Raw genomic sequence first — 20,853 nt, forward strand, 5'->3', positions numbered from 1 at the left:
TAAAGGTTTTTCTATTTTAGCAATGGTGGCCACATTTGATCATAAAGCAATATCACTGTTTAAAATCTGGTTGGGGTTTTCTTGTAGGGTATCATGAAAATAGCAACTGCTGATGGATAACTGTTCTTTTTTAGATAATACTCTTAGTAATGACATCCATATTTGATGACAGATTGGTATCATTTACAAAAAATCTATACGGTCTTCACGTCAGCAGTTTTTTCTGTCAATTCCAATGGAAATTTGTTAAGCAGTTTTGGAGAAGTTGATCAAAAGATTTGTTAGCTTTTAATTTTAGTGATAGTATCCACATAAGATGGCAAATCGGCATCATTTGAACCATCTTGAAAGGCCTTTATGCCAGGATTCTCTTTGCCTGGTTTGGTTAAAGCTGGTCAGATGTGATTTTAAAAGTTGAAAATATATGATGTACAACGAATGAAGCCTCATGGCCAGGTGAGCTGAAAACCATCACTCCCTCTGTAAAAATGACACTGTTGGCAACAAATAACAGTCTTTATAAGTATTTTTCAATTTTAATTTTTGTCAAAATGTAAAATATGAAAAAGTGCACGTGTACTTGCTCACTGAAATAAATGGTGAGGATCATGTTATAATGTACAAAGCAAGAGACACATGTGGATCAGACATCATTCGCTTGGCTGATATGTATCTAATGGCGAAATGCAAGAGCACTGGACTAAGAAATCTGGGTTAGGAAGATACTCTATGTAGAAATTTCTTCAAATGATGCTGACGGTATAGGTTATGAAAACAAATTTTTCAAGGTTGCTCTTTGTATCTTCATCCATATTTTATGGCATATCAACATCATTTGTTGAATACTTTAAGGCTGGTCAAATTCTGTTGAGCAGTTTTGGAAAGGTCATTTGAAGGCTTTTTTTATTTTTAGTAATGTTGGCCATACAGTGAAATGTTGGGCATCCAGATCCATTGGGAGACAGATTTTTTGTGGTAATCATTCATTTGGGGAAGTGAATTACAGTAAAATTTTAGAAATGTGCAACTGGATTAGCTCGGTCTGATAATTGTATGTCTATTAATACAAAATTTAATGAACATCTGACATGTTTAAGGGCACAAAAAAAGGAGGAATAATAAAAATGTTACGATACTTTAATTGAATATTAAAAGTCATATGATATGTTTAACAATTGGAAATGTACTCTGACTATCATGGTTCCATTTTTTTGGTGTGGTACCAGTTTCCATGACTTTTTGGATGCTCCAAACTGTTAATTCAAAGATGCACCAAAAAATAAAATCATAGGTAATGCAGAGAACCCCATTTTCTTATGAATAAATTCCTAATGATCAATAAAGCTCAGAGATTGGATAATTCAACTTCATTACTGTAACAAAATATTTTTTGCCATGTGATTATTATATGAACCCTTTTTAAAAGAATTTTTTAGCAACCTTTTATTTTGTTTTAATGCACATGTATCCAGTAGTTTCCAGCTTTACTCGCCACCTTAAATCAATACTAAGATAAGCAAGGTGAGAGAGACATGCCGAGTTTACATGTTAGTATTACTGACAACTAAAGAAAGGATAATGAACTGATCACAGGAAAATGGATTTAATGTTTATTTCCATCGATCCATCATTTAAGTGAAACTGTTGTTGAAAATAGTGGAATAAACAAAATTAAGCTTACTTCATTCTCTCAATCTCGCTGATTTATGATTTATACACAGTTGCACTTTACTCACTCAATTCTCTATGATTTATGATCAACACAGTTTTACTCCAGCTGAATGAACAATCTACATATAACAAGATAACTTCAAGCATGAATACTTCTAAATATGGCTAAATAACTTTACTGCTAACATTAAATTCTTCGGACACCATGTCTCATTTTATCCATGCATTTTTCATCAAAAGTAAGAAAACTAAAAAATGCTACAACTGTTGCCTAAGGCAAGGTACTAATTAAATACTATGTACATATACTGTTACACTAATTACAGCCAGGTAGTAAAGCTCAATGTTGCTAAACTGAACTGGAAAAAAATCATACACAGGCCGTACACATAAGGCATACAATCCAAGCTCTATTATATAAAATGTTATCATTGTGGAATATAATTAAGATTGAGTGCAGAGAAAGAAAAAAAAATGGAAAATCAGAAAGAGAGAACATGAATTATCTAAATATTACAAGTCCAAGGAATATCTAAAGTAAACATCACATTTCAAATGCCCAATGTGACTTCTTTACAAAATATAAATAATTTCAATGAAAAATCTTTTGATCTATTTTACTTAGTCCTGATCATTTATCTTGTGAAAGCAACAAATCAAGACCTATATTCAGCTTATAATTCACTCATAATTTTGGCAATATTCTAAAACTGTCCACTATTTTTTTATATTTGTTATTAAATGTTGATATTTCAATATATCTGGATGTATGTAATAATACTTTTTAATTAAATTCAGTCCAACCTAACTAAATAATTCACACTTAAAAGAGCGGAATTTGTCACTGAAAACATTATTATGAAATTTGAGTTTTGGACAAAAGAGCTAAATAAACATTGTGTCAACCGAGTCTCCAAGTTGATCAAACTTTTTCCATGTAAATAATCTTGAAATTGCAGAACTACACAGATCTAACTTCTTTTAAAATTAAAGTAAAAAATAATTAGGTATGATCTGGAAGTCATTTTTTGTGGAGGATCTAACTTGAATTAACCAACTCTTAACAATATGACCATCTCAATATACTATGTTACAAAGTTATGGGTAGCAGTATTAGTAAAAGATCACATATATAAATGCACCTTAAAAACTGATTGGTTGGCTGTGGTTAGCTACCTCGACAATGCTAGAAGTTGAGCATCTGAACAAAACAACAGTGCAATGCATTGATCTTCATATATGTTTGATTTGTGCTTATAATGGTGGTAGTATTGTTATAATTAATCAAGTGAACAACCTTTGTAGGCTGGCCGCATGTTTCTGTTCTTTTGTACTCTTTATGTTGAGATTTTATATAAGTTAAGCCATGAGATTATATACCTATAAAATATGCCAACTGTGGCACAAATAAATCAACAAAATGTCTCATGAAGAATTTATGCCGTGCTAACAAATGAAATCAGTATTGGTGATGGAATGATGAGAGATGTGATGAAAGGTGATTTTACGTGTGTCTTGTGAACACAAGGTTCTGATTCAAGGCAAACTAACTCCCCTCGATTCTACTCACACCTATGCTTGTAGTTGGTTTACTTTTATCAGCTGTTTAGTCTCCATTGATCATTGATTGTCAGTTAATTATGTATGCCTGGACTACAGAACACCTTTGATCAGATTGTTCCAAGTCTTTAATTATACTTGATCAGCAAATTAAACATTTCCCAAGTGGCTCTCACTTTGTGACAAGAAGAACACACAATTTCTCTGTGACTTTTCCTCTCAATGACATTTATTTTTACTTTAAAAGGTTAATTTAGTTATTGATAATACCACTGTAATTATTGATAATACCACTGTAATTACAATTGTATGCAATTATATCTGGCTGTGTTTGTTTTTTATTTTGATTACCCTGTTCCAGTTTGGTATTGTGCACAAATTAACAAAGACTTTTAGGCCACCAGCATATTCTACTGCAGGGGATTCCAGTGTTACCTATGTACATCAGTTCTGTTAAGACCCAAATTTGGAACCTACACCACTCTGAAGTTCTAACATGTTATTCTAACAAAAAAAGTTTTCAATACATCAATGTGCTTGCTGTGCACCTTTTAGGTAGTCCCAAAAAAGTGTACATAACATGTACAAGTTCCATTTGAACATCTGTAATATAAATATCAACTGCTGTGAAGGACCACCGTAGTTTGTCACATGAGATCATACAGTTGAAAACATTTCTAAGCACGAACAAACTGCACAACTATGACTTACAGTAAGTACTAATCAACAAAACAGTACCAGAGATTGTTCAAACTTGCATATCTTATTACTTAGATACCATATGTACTCACTTATAAGTCAAAGCAAACCGCAAGAAACAAAGATCTTGATCTGCCATTGCATAATGCACCTGTAGATCAGGGTCTATGTTGTTTGTTCTACTGATTACTTGTAACAAACTGCACAGACCTAGATCTGCTCGTGCATAATGCAATTGGACTCAACTTATAATTGAGTATATAGAGTATATACATTCAAGCGTAATTAAAAATACCAGTCAAAATTTATTTAAAATGATACCAGGGCTATTCCATTTGAACATACATGGTACCCAAGGAAGGCACATTTTTCTAAAACATATATGCTACAGCACTCAGATTACCCAAAGAGTTCATATGAAAACAATACAAAATTATAAATTGCATCCATGGGTGACTATTCAACATTAAAAGTGCCTTCCCTGGGTTCATGCATAGTTTACTGGAATAGCCCTAAGCATAAGCATGCATGGTACATGAATATATTTACAACTTATTTAACACAATCTTTATTGTTGTGGTTTCAATACTGTACATTTTATGTTAAGTATATTTATGTAGGCACTAGAAAACCTGTCTTTGCTCACGATCTTTTTCCATTTCTTTAAGACTTAATTACAAAATAAACAACAAAAACCTGTTAATATTCAAGAATATCAACCTGCCTATATTTTTCTAACTTAATCAACTAAATTTATTCAAAACATTGTTTGATACACGATTCAAAACATTGTGTTTGATACACGATTCACAAAGTTGATCCATAAATCTCAAGTACACCATCTGTTGTACACTTATGATTTAAAGGAAATTGAGCAGACCCTGTTCTTTTGTGGCATCATGTGAGAGCATATCTTGGGTTGTGCTGTGTACAGATATTTGTGTATTTCACATAGATGAATTAGACAACTGTGTGCAGAAACAATGATGATGTAATCAGACCCTGTTCTGCCAGAGTATTATGTGACAGCATATCTAGGTTTATGCTGTGAATAGGCATATTCCACAAAGATAAATATGACAGATGTGTCCAGTAGCAGTTAAAACATCATCAAAACATCTTTAAAAAATTTGAATGTTTGATACTGCAGTTTAGAGTTAAAAATCTGTATCTGCAGTCACCTCCACATGAAGATAATCTGTTCATAATGGTTACAGTCACTCAGCTCCATCAATATTTTTTAAATTCATATAGCTTCTTTACACTGCAGTGAAGATGGCACATATTCTTGCATCTTGTCTCCAATAAGACTTCAAAATTTATTTTATTTTAGTTACAATTATAAATTTGAAGAAAAAAAACCCATACATTTAGCCTATTTTCTTAATGAAGAATTCTTAATAATACTGTCTTGCTCTCCTTTCAGCCTCTATTTTCTATCGGATGGCTTGGTTTGGTGACCCTCTATATAAAAGCCATCTTTCTATAATGTCCACTTCTGGCAAGATCCCATGATGACATCTAAATGCAGGTGATCTGTATAAAGTGACACTTATAATTAATTAAAGTGTTGGATTACTAAGGCTGTCAGACAGAAAAATCAAACTCTAAATGATTTTTGCACATACTTTTATGATCCCCATAATGAGTATACACAACTGCCAGATATGTGAATCTTGCAGTAATGATATCTGACTGTATTGCATCAATGAATTTGCTATGGTTACAGTTACACTGGCAATGTCTTAATTCAGGAGTCATGCACGTTTGGCTGTGTGCAAATGCCTGCTGGAGGATTATAGCCTGTGGATTTAAAGTATTTCTGGGTGCACCATCAAACCTTTACACATTATGTACTTTAATAGTCCAATAAATCTCCCACAAACCTGTAAGGATGCTGATGGATGGTTTTTGGGTATGATCTTACCTCATCATAAAATCATGCAATTGATGACAAATCTGTCTGCAACACAGTGTACATTTTAGGTGCTTAGTGATATTTATAGCTGCTTCTGTGTTAATGGTTGGCTGATGGAGTATTTTCATGATATGCACAGAATATTTGTTAATCAAATCCTATTTGTGAAAACTTCATGAAATTCGAAATGAGAACAGGAGGTAAGGTTCTATTATTTCAAGTAGATTTGCAAATATAGGATTTCATCCAGAAATATTCTGTACACATAGCAAAAGAGTGCGTGGTTTTATGAAGAGGTGAGATCAGAACCAAACTATCCATCAGTACTAAAACAGGTTTGGGGGTTGATTTATGAGATTAACACTCAAAAAGCACACAAAATTTCCCTGTTTGAGTACAGCTGACATAGCAACTGTCAAGGATTGTTCTTCATATACAATTAATTACAAAGTATATAAAGCATATGTGCTAAAACAGCACATGAAATTCCACAGCCTGAGTACAGCCAACAGATATTGTGAAAGATCATTCTTCACACATGATTAATTATATAGTATATAAATCATATGTACTAAAACAGCACAGGAAATGCCAGTTTTTGGGTACAGCCAACACAACATTTGTGCACATATTATTAATTGCAGTAGGACCTGTCTTGAAACGCCACTCCCTCAACCAAATGGTCTCTTGTCACAGGTCATAATACATAAAATCAACCAATCTGTACTCTGAAGACATGGTCTCTCAATACAAATGGTCTTTCAAGACAGGTTTTATTGTACTAAGTATATAAATTACATGCCAAAAATCTTCTAAAAGGAGTTTTTCAACACAGCAAAATACCTGCACTGACAATGCACATACAATTCCAATATTTGGACAGTTGAACAAGCAAAGGTGCTTCAATGAATGCTTTGCTTGGTTGCAAATGTGTAGGCATGTGTTGGTTTGATATGCAAGCTATGCAATGTGGATATAACATTTCATTTGTTTTTTTAAATTTCCTCTTTTTCCCATTCAAGATGGGCTGATCCTGTGTATAGGAGAGCGTCGCCTTGTTGGAGAATTTCCATCAGTGGGGCTGTAGTTTCTTGTTGACCACAACACTGGAGTTTTTGGGGACTGAGGATTGTAAGGGCTGTATGGGCTGTAAGGTATATAAGATGGTGGAGTGGTACCTGAAATGAACAACACAAAAAATTGGAGGCAATTTTCAACTAAAACATATATATCGTTTATTTCAAGACTCACCTGTACTAACAACACCTTTGAATAATGATTGATTTTTGTACTTTTATTTTTGTTTGTGTTCAGACCATCTGATCCTTTTTTTACTGTCTCATCCGGAGCAGACATTTCTGTTTGCATTTCAATAAGACTTGCAGTTGTTAATGAACTTTCAAGTTCTAGAAATTTCCTTCATGGCTAATCAATGGATCAATTTGCTATATTCCTCTACGAATCAATTCAACTGAAATCTGTCATAAGATTCTAAATAAACCACCCCATATCCATCTTCGCTAGCCAAGGTTCCAATATGATAATCATATCTACACCTTGGTGGATCGAATAGATATATTGGTGCTTTGTCCTAGCGACATCTATTGGACTTCATGAGTTGCCTCCCTTAGTATGTACTGCCAACAAACCAAAAGCATGATGCATTGTACATAAGTCGAAAATGGTAGAGGAAATTGACCTAAAAAGGACACTTAGTAAGCTTAACATTGAAAGAATGACTATGTACAAGAGGGAAGCCCTTACAGGTATATTTGAATGAAAGGTACTTGTGCAAACACAGACCGGCAGTGGAAAATTGCTTATTTATCAGTCCATTAAAGTTGTATGCTCCTCTTGTCTCGATCATGTAGGAACAGTGTTCAAATTTGAACAACTTAATTTTGATTGGATGTGGTGGCTTGCAGCTGCATCCAGTGAAATTCACAGACCTGAAGCACAGAAATATCTGCACGATATGCCACGGTGTAGATAGGTTATCACATCAGAACCTTGGCTAGTGAAGATGCCCCATACTTTGCTCTCAATAAATACAGATCAGCAGAAATTTGCTTGCATGCAACCACTATGTCTACCTAAATATTTATCAACTGAAATCATGGACAAAATACATAAATATGATGATTTGATAAACATTTCTGTTGAATATAAAACAAAGAAATTTGTGCATTGGATAAAATGAATCATGGGAACCAAATGTAATCAGCATGATTTGTTCCCCAATGTGTCTATGAAAGTAATAGAACACCTGTCCCAAGCCATGAATTTACCGCCTATTAAAGTAATACAACACCTGTCCCAAGCCATGAATTTACTGTCTCTAGTAATACAACCTGTGTCCTCAGCTATGAATTTACTGTCAATGGAAGTAATATAACTCTTCTCCCAAGCCATGAATTTACTGTCTCTAGTAATACAACCTGTGTCCTCAGCTATGAATTTACTGTCTCTAGTAATGCAACCTGTGTCCTCAGCTATGAATTTACTGTCTCTAGTAATACAACCTGTGTCCTCAGCTATGAATTTACTGTCTCTAGTAATACAACCTGTGTCCTCGGCTATGAATTTACTGTCAATGGAAGTAATATAACTCTTCTCCCAAGCCATGAATTTACTGTCTCTAGTAATACAACCTGTGTCCTCAGCTATGAATTTACTGTCTCTAGTAATACAACCTGTGTCCTCAGCTATGAATTTACTGTCAATGGAAGTAATATAACTCTTCTCCCAAGCCATGAATTTACTAACTATGAAATACAACCCCTGACCTAAACCATGAATTTACTGCCTATGAAAGAGTCATACAACCCCTGTCCCAAACCATAAATTTTTTGTTTATGAAAGTAATACAAACCCCATCCCAAGTCATGAATTTATTGTCTATGAAAATAATACAACCCCTGTCCCAAGCCATGAATTTACAATGAAAATAATACAACCCCTGTCCCAGGCCATGACTTTACTGTCTATGATAGTAATACAACCCCTGCCCTAGGCCATGAATATAAGTACAAATGAAACTGTTAATTTTTGCAAAACCAATAAAATTTACACACCCAAAAAAGTTGATTCATAGTACATTAAAATAATCATTTTAAAGCTAGCATTTTCATATTTAAACTGATTTCTCAGTCTTCTTTGGGATATTGGATTTAAGCTTGCACCTCCTGCCTTTTTTCTAATAGACCATTGGAGTAGCATCTGATTTCAAAATTTTATGGAACTTAAAATAGTTAATTTCTTTGGACAAACAAAATCATATCTACTGTCAACATTTTCAACCACTAAAAAGGACCACAAAATGAATAGGCCTTGTCCACGATGCAAATGCATGCCCTCCACAAGCTTGGTTTGGAACTAAATTTATTATGCAAAAAAAAAAAAAAAAAATATTTTTCTTCATAAAGTCAGTGACCATGACTTTTTGACCCCCAAATATGCTTCCTTCTTATCAAACTGCAAGTCATTCACAATGTTTTGTGAAGGAATATGGTCAAAAACTGACATGTTTGTGTAGAAGTCATGTTCTTTTCATTAAGTCACAGTTACCTTGACCTTTCACATTCTGACCTCCAAATTGATACAATTTTTGCTCACACTAAATACAAGTAATCCACAAAGTCTGGTCCAGTTCTTTGATATAGAACTAATTTTACTGTGCAGAAATCATTGTTCTATTGGTTATCATTCACCTTTTGACCCCAAAATCATAAGTGCAAGCTAACCACAAAGCATGGTCCATGCATGTGATGTAGCACTTACTTTATTGTGAGGAAACCTTTTTGCTTCTTTCAGTCACAATAACCCTGACCCTGAAATCACTCGGCTTCTTCCTTATCACAAGTGCAAGATAAGCACAAACTTTGGTATATGTCTAGCATTATTATACAGAAACCACTTTTCCTCTTTAGTCAGTGACCTTGACCTTTGACACATCCTCTGTCAAGTATCGTGATTTTGGTCTCACTGACTTTGTGATTAAATCTTAAAGCACGTGATAGTACAGAAACTATTTATAGATATATGACTCTTCATGGCCTCTTTCACAGCCTTGAATTTGAGCTGGTGGGAGGGGCTAGTTACATACTTCACCATTACATCTGGGAGGTCATCACTCCTGTACAACTCAGCTGGCCTGAACAGGAAAGAGAGACAGGAAGCCAAAGGAACTGCAGGTCAGTAAACAACAACAAATCTAAGTCTGTCCCTTTGCTATTACCTGATGCATACTGGACGGGAGCTGCCCCGGCAGGTGACATAAAGCCACTGTTGTTGGCTGCTGCCGTGTACTGAGGACCATATACTTTGTGGTAACCTGTCCAAAGAAAAGTCGAATATGTTACATCAGTCAAGCAAGAGCAGGAAATATGTAAGACAAACACTAAAAATGTATTCATGGAACATGGGCACCCCCACATAGCCTGAGCTGACCTAAATATAAACCTTAACCAAGGTGTGATGGATGGTCAAACAGGTAAGGGTCATTCTATATGCCCCAAGGTGTGATGGATGGTCAAACAGGTAAGGGTCATTCTATATGCCCATACCAATGGCAAGGTGTAACATATCAAGGTTTAAATTCTAAACATGAATCCCCTCACCAACACATCTACAGCAGCTACAATACAAAGACTAATATGGAGGACTGATGCCCAGGTAGATGGGGTTAAGAGACCTGCAAAGAAAGATTGATGCCCAGGTAGATGGGGTTAAGAGACCTGCAAAGAAAGATTGATGCCCAGGTAGATGGGGTTAAGAGACCTGCAAAGAAAGATTGATGCCCAGGTAGATGGGGTTAAGAGACCTGCAAAGAAAGATTGATGCCCAGGTAGATGGGGTTAAGAGACCTGCAAAGAAAGACTGATGCCCAGGTAGATGGGGTTAAGAGACCTGCAAAGAAAGATTGATGCCCAGGTAGATGGGGTTAAGAGACCTGCAAAGAAAGATTGATGCCCAGGTAGATGGGGTTAAGAGAACTGCAAAGAAAGATTGATGCCCAGGTAGATGGGGTTAAGAGACCTGCAAAGAAAGATTGATGCCCAGGTAGATGGGGTTAAGAGACCTGCAAAGAAAGATTGATGCCCAGGTAGATGGGGTTAAGAGACCTGCAAAGAAAGACTGATGCCCAGGTAGATGGGGTTAAGAGACCTGCAAAGAAAGATCATGTGAGGTGCCCCAGGCTGGTCTTGGAAAAAAATGCTTTTGCTCTCTGGTTAAAGAGTCTAAGCTAATGACTGAGCCACTATGTGGAGGAATGAAATATTACTGCATTACATGACTAGTTCAGATACATGTGAAATTTCAACACTGTGCTTTGAAACAAAATTTTATTAGATGTGTAATAGGGTTTAAAATACAGCGAATGTGACAAACAAAAAAGATAATGGAAAATACAAAATATCACATGAGCCTAAAAAATAGTTCACTGTGATCTAGTTCTGCTATAGCAGAGTTACTCTCCTTAAGATGCACATACATCAGTTCAGTGAATAGAGTCCAAGATATTAAATATGTAAATAACTAAACCCTGAAAATACAAAAGTCCCTTACTTCTGAAAATTATGTCCAAGTAACCTAATTTTGACATGAGGAGATTCCTTGCCCAGATATGCATCCAGACACCAACTTTTATGAGTGTCATTAGAATTGGGTCCAAGATATTGTGACCATAACAGATAGCTGACAATACTTTAGTCACTCAAAAGTAAAAATGGGTCACATACACCTAGTTTTGTATGGCATTAGTTAATCTGCCTGAAATGCAGACATACCAATTTCACTGAGTGAAGGTGAAATAAGGTCCATAATTTAGAGGGTGTAATGAATAGAAGGCTGAAAATACTGAAATCATTCAAGAATGAAATTGGATTTCATCTAATTAATTTTAGCATAGCTGAGTTACTCTTATTAAGATGCATCTAAAAACCAATTTTCATGTTGTTGTTTTTGTTATAGGGTTTAACGCCATTTTTCAGCACATGATAGGCTATACATGGTGGCCAGTATTAATGGTGGAGGAACCCCTTAAATAACCAGCGACCCATGTGAAGCTACTGGCAAGCTTTCTCACATATCCACATTGGCCGAGCCCGAGACTCGAACCCACGCAGACAGAGGTGATATGGCAGTGATCAGTAATGGAGTGCTTTAGACCACTTGGCCCCGCCCCCAATTTTCATGAAAGTGGGTTCAAGATATTGAGGACTGCATGAATGAATGGTTGAAAATACAGAAGTCACTCAAGCATGAAAATTCAGTCACAGTTACCTTGATTTGGTATAGCTGAGTTGGTCTCCCCATCATGCATCCGCATATAACTTTTCACGTATCAGTAAATAAGGGTCCCAGACATGGATGCCGTAAGAAACAAGTCATGGATGGCATGGGAAACAACTTAACAAAATGAACACGTGGGCAAAATATCTAATACCCTTCTAACTTTGCTGAGATAAACTGTTAGTGCCCAAGACTCCTCTAAATGATAACATGCAATGCTTGAAATGCTGCTCTTCAAAGCCTCAGTACAAGTAACATCACATGTAAAGATATGTACTGACTGACAAGGGCCATAACTCTGTTCAAAATGTTGTGGATAAGACTAAACCCCAAAAATGCATATCAAGGTCAAAGAAACAATAGTCCCGTCAAACTGCATCAGAATATGCTGAAATGCTCATTACAACCTATATCCCACATCTTGATTGACAAGGACCATAACTGTCCAAAATGTTGCAGAAAATAGCACATCTGGGCCTACTGGATCATGTCAGCATTAAAATCCACCAGAAAATATAAAAGGTTCTAGAAACATGCTGACTGCAAGCAACATTCAAAGGTTCCATGTTAACATAAGAATTTGCTTATCAAGTGGCATAACATGGTCCACAATGGAGTAAATGAAACTAAACCCATAAAGAGGCACATGAACTCTGAGAAAAACTGTACCAAACTGCATCAAAATTGCCGAATGATTCCTAAAATTGGTGGGAAAAAGGACAATAATAATAATAATAATAATAATAATAATAATAACAATAATAATAATAATAATGAGGACTTTGTATAGTGCCTAATCTTTAGAAGCTCAAAGTGCTTTACAACATTAGACAACACCTATAACATAAAAAAAACATATAGAATGATATTATTACAGAAAACAAATACCATGAAATTAGAAAACATAAAAACATGCTGTAAATATTTAAGGTAAATATTTAATATACAAATGATATGATCCAATAACTTAATCAAATTTTAGACCTCTTAACCGCACACCCCACCCCCAAAAAATGAAAAGGCACATCTAAGAAAAATAAGCAACTCAAATACCAAATGGTTATCCAATCAGTTCAAGGGTTCAAGAGCGATTGTGGTTACAAGAACTGTGAATGATTTGACTGACAGACAAAAGAGGTGATTGGTATATGATACAAGGTAGTGATAAGTGTTTGGAAGAATACTATCTTTTTGCGTGTGTATCACTGCATGGAGTACTCAGTCTCTCACAACAGTTGGTCCCACAGCTGTGGGCTTCAAGACATGTTTTAGTGTATATCCTGTACATCCCTCATATGTGACCTGCAAAACATTTAAATGGACACTCCTGCACCATCTCCACTCCCCTAAACCCACTGCCCATAAAAAGTTATAACGAGGTCACACTGTCTGCTAATTTGCAAGTCGAAAGATAAACTGTATGGTTAATTGCCAATTAAAATATATAACGATCTGGAACCACAGGTAAAAATATATCCCTCCCAGTAAAATCTAACCATTTGATGTAAATATATACATATAGCTAATGCACTCTTCTGTACTATGTGCAATGTAATAATATAAACATGGGAAATGGTACTCACAAATATTGTAATGTCTTAAATCTCAAAATTATTTTTCAAAGAATAAGATCTGTACATTTCCTATAAATGAATGTCTCTTGATAGGTAGGTCAAAAGGCAGAATAAGAAACGTACATTTTCTATAACTGAATGTCTCTCAGCTGCTCAAAATGCAGTCAGAAGACTTATCATATAGACTATATATATTTGCTTATAAGTTGAGTCCAAAAGTAAACTGCAAAGACCTGGATATGGTCACAAAATGTGCTAGTGGGTCAGGATCAATGTTGTCTGTAGTTGGACTTCATGAGTACATACACTATATGTCTGTTTTGTAAATATGCATAATATTTAACAGCATGCCAGCACAAGACTGGCTATACAGTGCTGATTAAAAGTATATTTTATTAAACATAAAGTGAACAAATAAAAAACCCTCAAGATAAGAACCTGCAAATAAATAAAATTAATCATGTAGCCTTTTAAGAAAGAAGGCAAAGATCTTAAAAAGGTTGTAAAGACAAAGTTAAAAATGCCTGGACTCCCATTTAAAACAGATATGTTAATCACTACCAGCTGTATAGCATGTTTTTGGTACAGTAAAACCTGTTATGAGAGACCCCCCCTTCTGCCAACAAAAAAAAAAAAGGTCTCTCAAGACAGGTGGTCTCATAACAGGTTTGTACAAAAAGACGTTTCCAAGGTCCAGTTTCAAAACAGTTTAAAGAAAAATAACCACAATCACTGTACATATATTATATTATTTATTAATAGTTCTTGCTAAAATATTGTATGCATTCATCTAAAAACAAAATTATATAGCAATAAAGATATACTTCTATCATTAAACATGAATCACATTTACATTTAAAGATCATATATATTAACATAAGAAATCATTTCTGGTTTATTCCTTTTCCTATATAACAACCTAAATTTGTTTTACTGATGTTTAAATCGCTTTTTTTGCGAGTGGTCTGATCCTTTTCGCTTCATTTACAATAATTATTTTCTCCAGCCTTAAAATTTTTCTCTTTTTAGTTGGAGGTTCTTCCATTGTTATTAAGGTTCTAGGTGATAAAATCATTAGTGCTCAGTTGTAATACTGAACATAAAGACGGTTTTGAAAATATGAAAACTCCATAAATGTGCATAAAATATCTAACAATTAATGAATAAAAGGAAACAATTATCTCATCTAGAAACAGAACCATTTACTCTGAGACAAAAGTGAACGGCTTCATTCAAAGAAAACATACTGGAATTAACTCAATAACCAAAGTGTGTAACCTGTTTGCACCGACTTGAATAGACTATAGCTTTGATTGGGATGTAATAACTTAACACAGGGGAAAAAACCCAACAAACATCACAAGTCCTGAACACCATCAATCAAATCCCGCAAACAATTCTCTCTTGCTAGTTTAATAGACAGTGACCCGATTCACCCCCAGGCGATACAGATTAACTCTAAAGATAAACAATATACACAACCACTACTTCAATATCAGCACTTCAATGGCAATTCGTGATATGTACATTAGCCTGCTTTACAGATTGTAGCATCTATCAATGGTAGCCACAATCCTTTTTTTAAATTATTATTATTATTATTCTTTTTATGTTTATTTTTTATAAGAACAAGCGTAATTAATCAAGCTGATGTAACATTTGATTGGTCAGTGGTGTCTATGTTCTTGCGATATGGTCATTCATAGGGATGCTGGGTGTCTATGTTCTTGCGATATGGTCATTCATAGGGATGCTGGGTGTCTATGTTCTTGCGATATGGTCATTCATAGGGATGCTGGGTCCTACTCATACATAAGATCTACGATAAGACCAGGAAGCAGGCTAACTGCAGGAATAAGTAGTCTGGTTCCCTCCTTCATATGCTCCTACGTTGCTCTCCCCATACGTATAGCGGAGAACAATGCAAGGAGCACACAAAGCAGGGAACCAGACTAGGGAATAATCTACATGTACTTTAAGCATATGTACAAAATTTTAGAAATTGGTAGCCAGAATATTTTTTTATTTTAGAATGGTATAATCAGTTGTTGTTACAGAAATTAAATAAAAGTTGGTGGATTATATCCTCGTTTTTGCGATGTGGTTGTTCACAGCTGTGTCGAATGCATATTTTGCCAAGACAATGCAGTTGCTGGTCACGTTTAACAGGTGGTTGTTCATGACAGCATTTATATAATAAAATTGATCGGTGCATTACGATTGTGGTCGGAAATGACAGGTGGTTGCTCATAGCAGAGTTCACTCATAATAGTTTTTACTGTATATCCAAAAAATGCTCTCTAACTTGATGATAGTGCTTTTTGTTCGTTTTCTCATTTCTTCTAACAACTGTAAGTGTAGAAGAGCTGGACAAGAGTGCTGATGCTCTCTCATAAAAACTCATCAGGTTCTCAGTGGTTTTGGGATCTGTTTGATTGGTTTCCCACAGAGGCTTGATAGAATATAAACTTAAGGAAGATGATGACTGAATAGATTTAGTCAGCCCAGGTCCCTGACTGGTTTTCTTACTATTGTAACTTGTCAGACATAATTCTTATGGTTGATTCATTTGTTGAATTATTCCATTACTTGTAAAACAATGATTTATATCTGCTGAAGCATTAAGGGCTATAAACTTTTCCAAATAAAATTAATTTTTCTTCCAAGACAGAAGAAAAAAGGTGAATCACTTGTTTATCATAGCTACTCTGGCTGACAAAGAAATTCTGTTATTGTGTGTGTGTGTGTGTGTGAGAGATTTGGAATTTTAATGGAGCTTTAACAATTTTTCAGTCATATTGCTACGATGTCTGCAGAGTGGCAGTTTGCAGTGATGTCTAGCACTGGGGCATCATGCTGCAGACATGTAGCACAAAGTCCAAGCCAGTCACATTATCCTGACACCAGACCGACCAGTCCTAGCACTGACCTCTTAATGCTGAGCACCTAGTGAGGCAGCTGTTAGTACCATTATTATTAGTCTTTGGTGTGACTCAGCTGGGGTTTGAACCACGACCTCCTGCATCCATGGTGGACGCTCTAACCACCAGGCCACAGGAGCAGTCTTTTCTTATATTGTCGGATTAATGCCATTTTTGAGCACATGATACTCTGAATGTCACAGATTATTCAAATCTTACAGCTGAACAATATACTGTATGCCTCTGTGGACCAACTTTATAGAATATATGAAAAGAAAACTTCTTATTGGTTACTGAACATGATAGGTATCATAGTACACAATGATCCTGATACAAAATCTTAACATATCAATAATAAAACACTGAGCCTGATATGATTTAGCCCAATATATGTATAACCATTGTGATGTATACCAATTTGGGATCACTATTGTTATGTGTATCATAGTGGGATCACTACTGTGATATGTATCACACTGGACCACTGTACTGTATCATGCTGGGATGAATTTGTTGTGATGCAGATCATATTGAGAAGAAAAAAAAATGGCAATACACAGTTATACAAAATACTTACCAAACAGTACTGTAAGAGCAGTGATAACGATGATGACAATTAGCATAAACCAGTATTGGTAATAATTAAAGATATTGCTCAGGAGTGTCCTCCATCCCACCTCTCCTCTACTGTAGACAAAACCTGTATGAGACAAAACCTGTATGGATTAGATACAAGGTGTATATTTTGGATATAGAATACAAACAACAAGTATAAACACAGACTGAACATATAAAAACACCCAACACATTCCCTCACAAAGTCCAAGAGTTTCTCATGTGGTACATTATCAAAAAATTCTTATTCATATTTCACTCACATCCCATTAAAGTGTTCCCCCAGGCAAGCTCCCCTTCCCCCATCCCAATCGTACAAAAAAAGCTTCAAGAATTATCAGAACCTCTTCACTTTGTTTCAAATAATACAAATTTCCCAATATTCAGTTTCATTATGAAATATTACTTATAATGGTCACGTGATATGTATTTCAACTTCGTCCTTAATCTTCCTTTATATGTGATGACCTTGGCTAACTGGGAATGATGGAATGTCCATTCTGCTGCAATGTTTATGCATTACACAAGACTCTGATATGTTCTTTAATCCTCGTTTCTAACGCTCCAACCGTTTCAGAAATATAGTCATTCTCACAATCACTACATCTAATGTGATAAACATCACATTTTTTTGAATTTTCTGTTTTGACCTTCACATGTGAAAGTTGTTCTCTTAAAGAATTGTATGGTATGTGATACACATCGATCGCATGTTGTTTGAATCCTAGTTAGGACTTCTGATGCACTACAGATGTAAGGCAGACCAATGCTGTCTTCATCTGGGCTGCTACTAGTTTTAATTTGTGTTGTTTTCTTCTTTTCTTGGAGTTTGAAATCCATTCTGGATAGCTATTTAGTTGTAGTGCATCTTTCACATGATCTCCTTCAATTCGATCTCATCAGTAACTAGTGGTCAGCTTGCTGCAATTAAGATCTCACCACAGACTTCTTATGTTCCAGATGATTACTGTAAAAAGTTAAGATACTGGTCTGTGCGGGTTGGTTTTCTTTGCACAGTGACTTTGGTTGATCCATCATTTATGCATATACACGTGTCCAAGAATGGAAATGTGCCACTTTCTTCTTGTTCTGAAGTGAACTGAGTATGTGGGTCAATGGCGTTGAAATGACTGAAGTGAACTAAGTAAGTGGATCAATGGCATTGAAATGACTGAAGTGAACTGAGTATGTGGGTCAATGGTGTTGAAATGATTGAAGTGAACCGAGTATGTGGGTCAATGGCATTGAAATGAATGAAGTGAACCGAGTATGTGGGTCAATGGCATTGAAATGACTGAAGCACTCCTGCACATGATACTCATGTAGTTCAGTTAAAGTATCACATGACCATTATAAGTTACATTATCAACAGTAGCTTCAGGTGAAGGCATCATATTGCCAAAAATTTCAAACTCTAAGACATTTATGCTTTGAGTAAGGGGAAAATTCCAATGATCATGAATTATCCAAAGAAAGGAAGCAACCTTTTCAGTTGTAAAATGTTCAAAATTTTTGAACTCTGTGAAAACTTAGGAAGAAATATCTAATATTTGAAAAGCTTAAAAAAATAAGAAAAAAGGGACCAAGTTTGTTTATACAAGAATGTATTAAAGTGAACCATGCCTATTTGAGAAGTTGAAATTATTGAAAGTTCTCAAAACATACTTTCTTTAAGAACTGTGAATTGGCATGGCAAAAACAATCAAACATTAATGGTAGCATCAATGATGAAAAACTAATTTATCATTACACAATTAACTCTTACCCTCTGGTCTTTGACCAATCAGTTTGATGTACACAGGTATCTTAACCTTTTGACCTATCTTCTGACAAATCACCTCCACTGAGACATCCAGCTGATCTCTATCCCATAATGTGAGAGAGTCAATCAATCTGATTGGATAAAGGACCACTGATCTGGCTTGGGAATCTTTCTCTGGAGCCTGAGCTTCAAGGATGATGGGGTCACTCACTATCACCTAGTGAATAAAAATTAAATTTTCAATGAAGGAAAAAAACTCATCCAGCCTACAAAATAAATAAAAGTCTGAGTCATTTACATCTTGGAGAAAAAAATGTAGTCTTTAATTTAAAAAATAAAACCAACAAAATGATTTGGTTTTGAGAATAAAAGTAAATGTTAATTATTAGAAACTCAAGATGAATCAAACAATAACCTATAATGGAAACTTATATGGCTCAAGGGCAAGTTGTACTTGAAACCAACACCCCAAAAAGCAGATTTATCTTTGTAGCAAAGCAAACAAAGCCAGTCAAAACTAAATTTTATAACTCCTGGTTTATAGATTATTACTTTGCAAAGTACAGCAAGAAGTGGGAGCATTTTATTTTTTGCACATACTGCAATCACTATACCAATGTTAGTCATTCTGGAATGTTTGACTTCCGTTGATATAGAGACACCACAGGGACAATGCATGAATGCAGAACCAAATCCCAAAAGTAACTATACGGGTTAAACATTTGAACCAATGTGGCCATTGCATGTTTGACACTCCCTCATAGCAGTGATCTTACAGAAAGATCATGCCTATGCTGAGGAAAATTCTACAGGATCCTTGGAGATGTTTGAACACTACCCTCTGGTCTGATAATTCCATGGGGATTCTAAGGACACTTGAATTACATTTAACCCTACTCCCCACTGAACTATTACAAAGAAATGACTACATCTAGTTAAGACTTGGTCGAATTTTTGGTGTCATGTCTGCATGGTTGTGCATGTGTGCACATGTTTTCTGTGGTGATGATATTTGACAATACTAAGACTACAAATTTATTTTTTGAAATGTTATTAAATTCTTCAAAGATTTTTCTTCTTTCAAAGTTGCATTTACAACCATTGTCTTTAGGTTCATATAAGTAGATAACTTATTTCAAATTCAACAACACTGACTTTTGGGGTTGTGGGCAATGATCCTACTTAGGACATCAAAACACACTTTGGAACATATATATATATATATATATATATATATATATATATATATATATATATATATATATATATATATATATATATATGGGTTGTTCCACTTCATGTACTTTACCTATGCTGCCATTTGGTCTCTACCACGGCAGTGTTCAAAGGAAAGGCAAACACAAAACCACCTTAGATATAGTCAGTCAAGCATATAATCTGTGGAGTGGTGGTTATTTATCTGTCTTTACCTTTTAATCACCTCTGTGGCAATCAACTGCCCAGGGAAGATAGCATTCCAAGAGTATAAAGAGTATTCCAAGAGTAACAAGATTATTCCAAGAATATCAGGAGAATTCCAAGAATGTCAAGAGTATTCCAAGCATATCAAGAATATTCCAAGAATGTCAAGAGTATTCCAAGAATATCAAGAGTATTCCAAGAGTATAAATAGTATTCCAATCATATCAAGAATATTCCAAGAATGTCAAGAGTATTCCAAGAATATCAAGAGTATTCCAAGAGTATAAATAGTATTCCAATCATATCAAGTGTATTCCAAGAATGTCAAGAGTATCAAGAATGTTCCAAAAGTATTAAGAAAGAAATTATGCAAATCATGACTGTATCCTGTTCATACAGGGTACAGGCATATATTGC

The 20,853-nt window shown here is 35.1% G+C and overlaps 1 protein-coding gene across 2 annotated transcripts in view; it reads right to left on the bottom strand.

The window, feature by feature from the left end:
* Nucleotides 1–1,596: 1,596 nt before the first annotated feature.
* The window catches only part of LOC149784934 (nuclear pore membrane glycoprotein 210-like), a 260,195-nt gene continuing 240,938 nt past the window's right edge, over nt 1,597–20,853 (bottom strand). For both annotated transcript variants that reach the window (XM_089978566.1, XM_089978565.1), the window contains 4 exons: nt 19,018–19,231; nt 17,215–17,337; nt 10,086–10,181; nt 1,597–7,026 (listed from right to left, as the gene is read on the bottom strand). In XM_089978566.1, coding sequence (XP_089834692.1) covers nt 6,866–7,026; nt 10,086–10,181; nt 17,215–17,337; nt 19,018–19,231 — 594 coding nt within the window. In that variant the 3' untranslated portion in view covers nt 1,597–6,865. The remainder of the gene's footprint in view (nt 7,027–10,085; nt 10,182–17,214; nt 17,338–19,017; nt 19,232–20,853) is intronic.

This window comes from Sinohyriopsis cumingii, chromosome 13 (genome assembly GCF_028554795.1).
Source record: "Sinohyriopsis cumingii isolate HCF-2022 chromosome 13, ASM2855479v2, whole genome shotgun sequence".
NCBI classification, from domain to species: Eukaryota; Metazoa; Mollusca; class Bivalvia; order Unionida; family Unionidae; genus Sinohyriopsis; species Sinohyriopsis cumingii.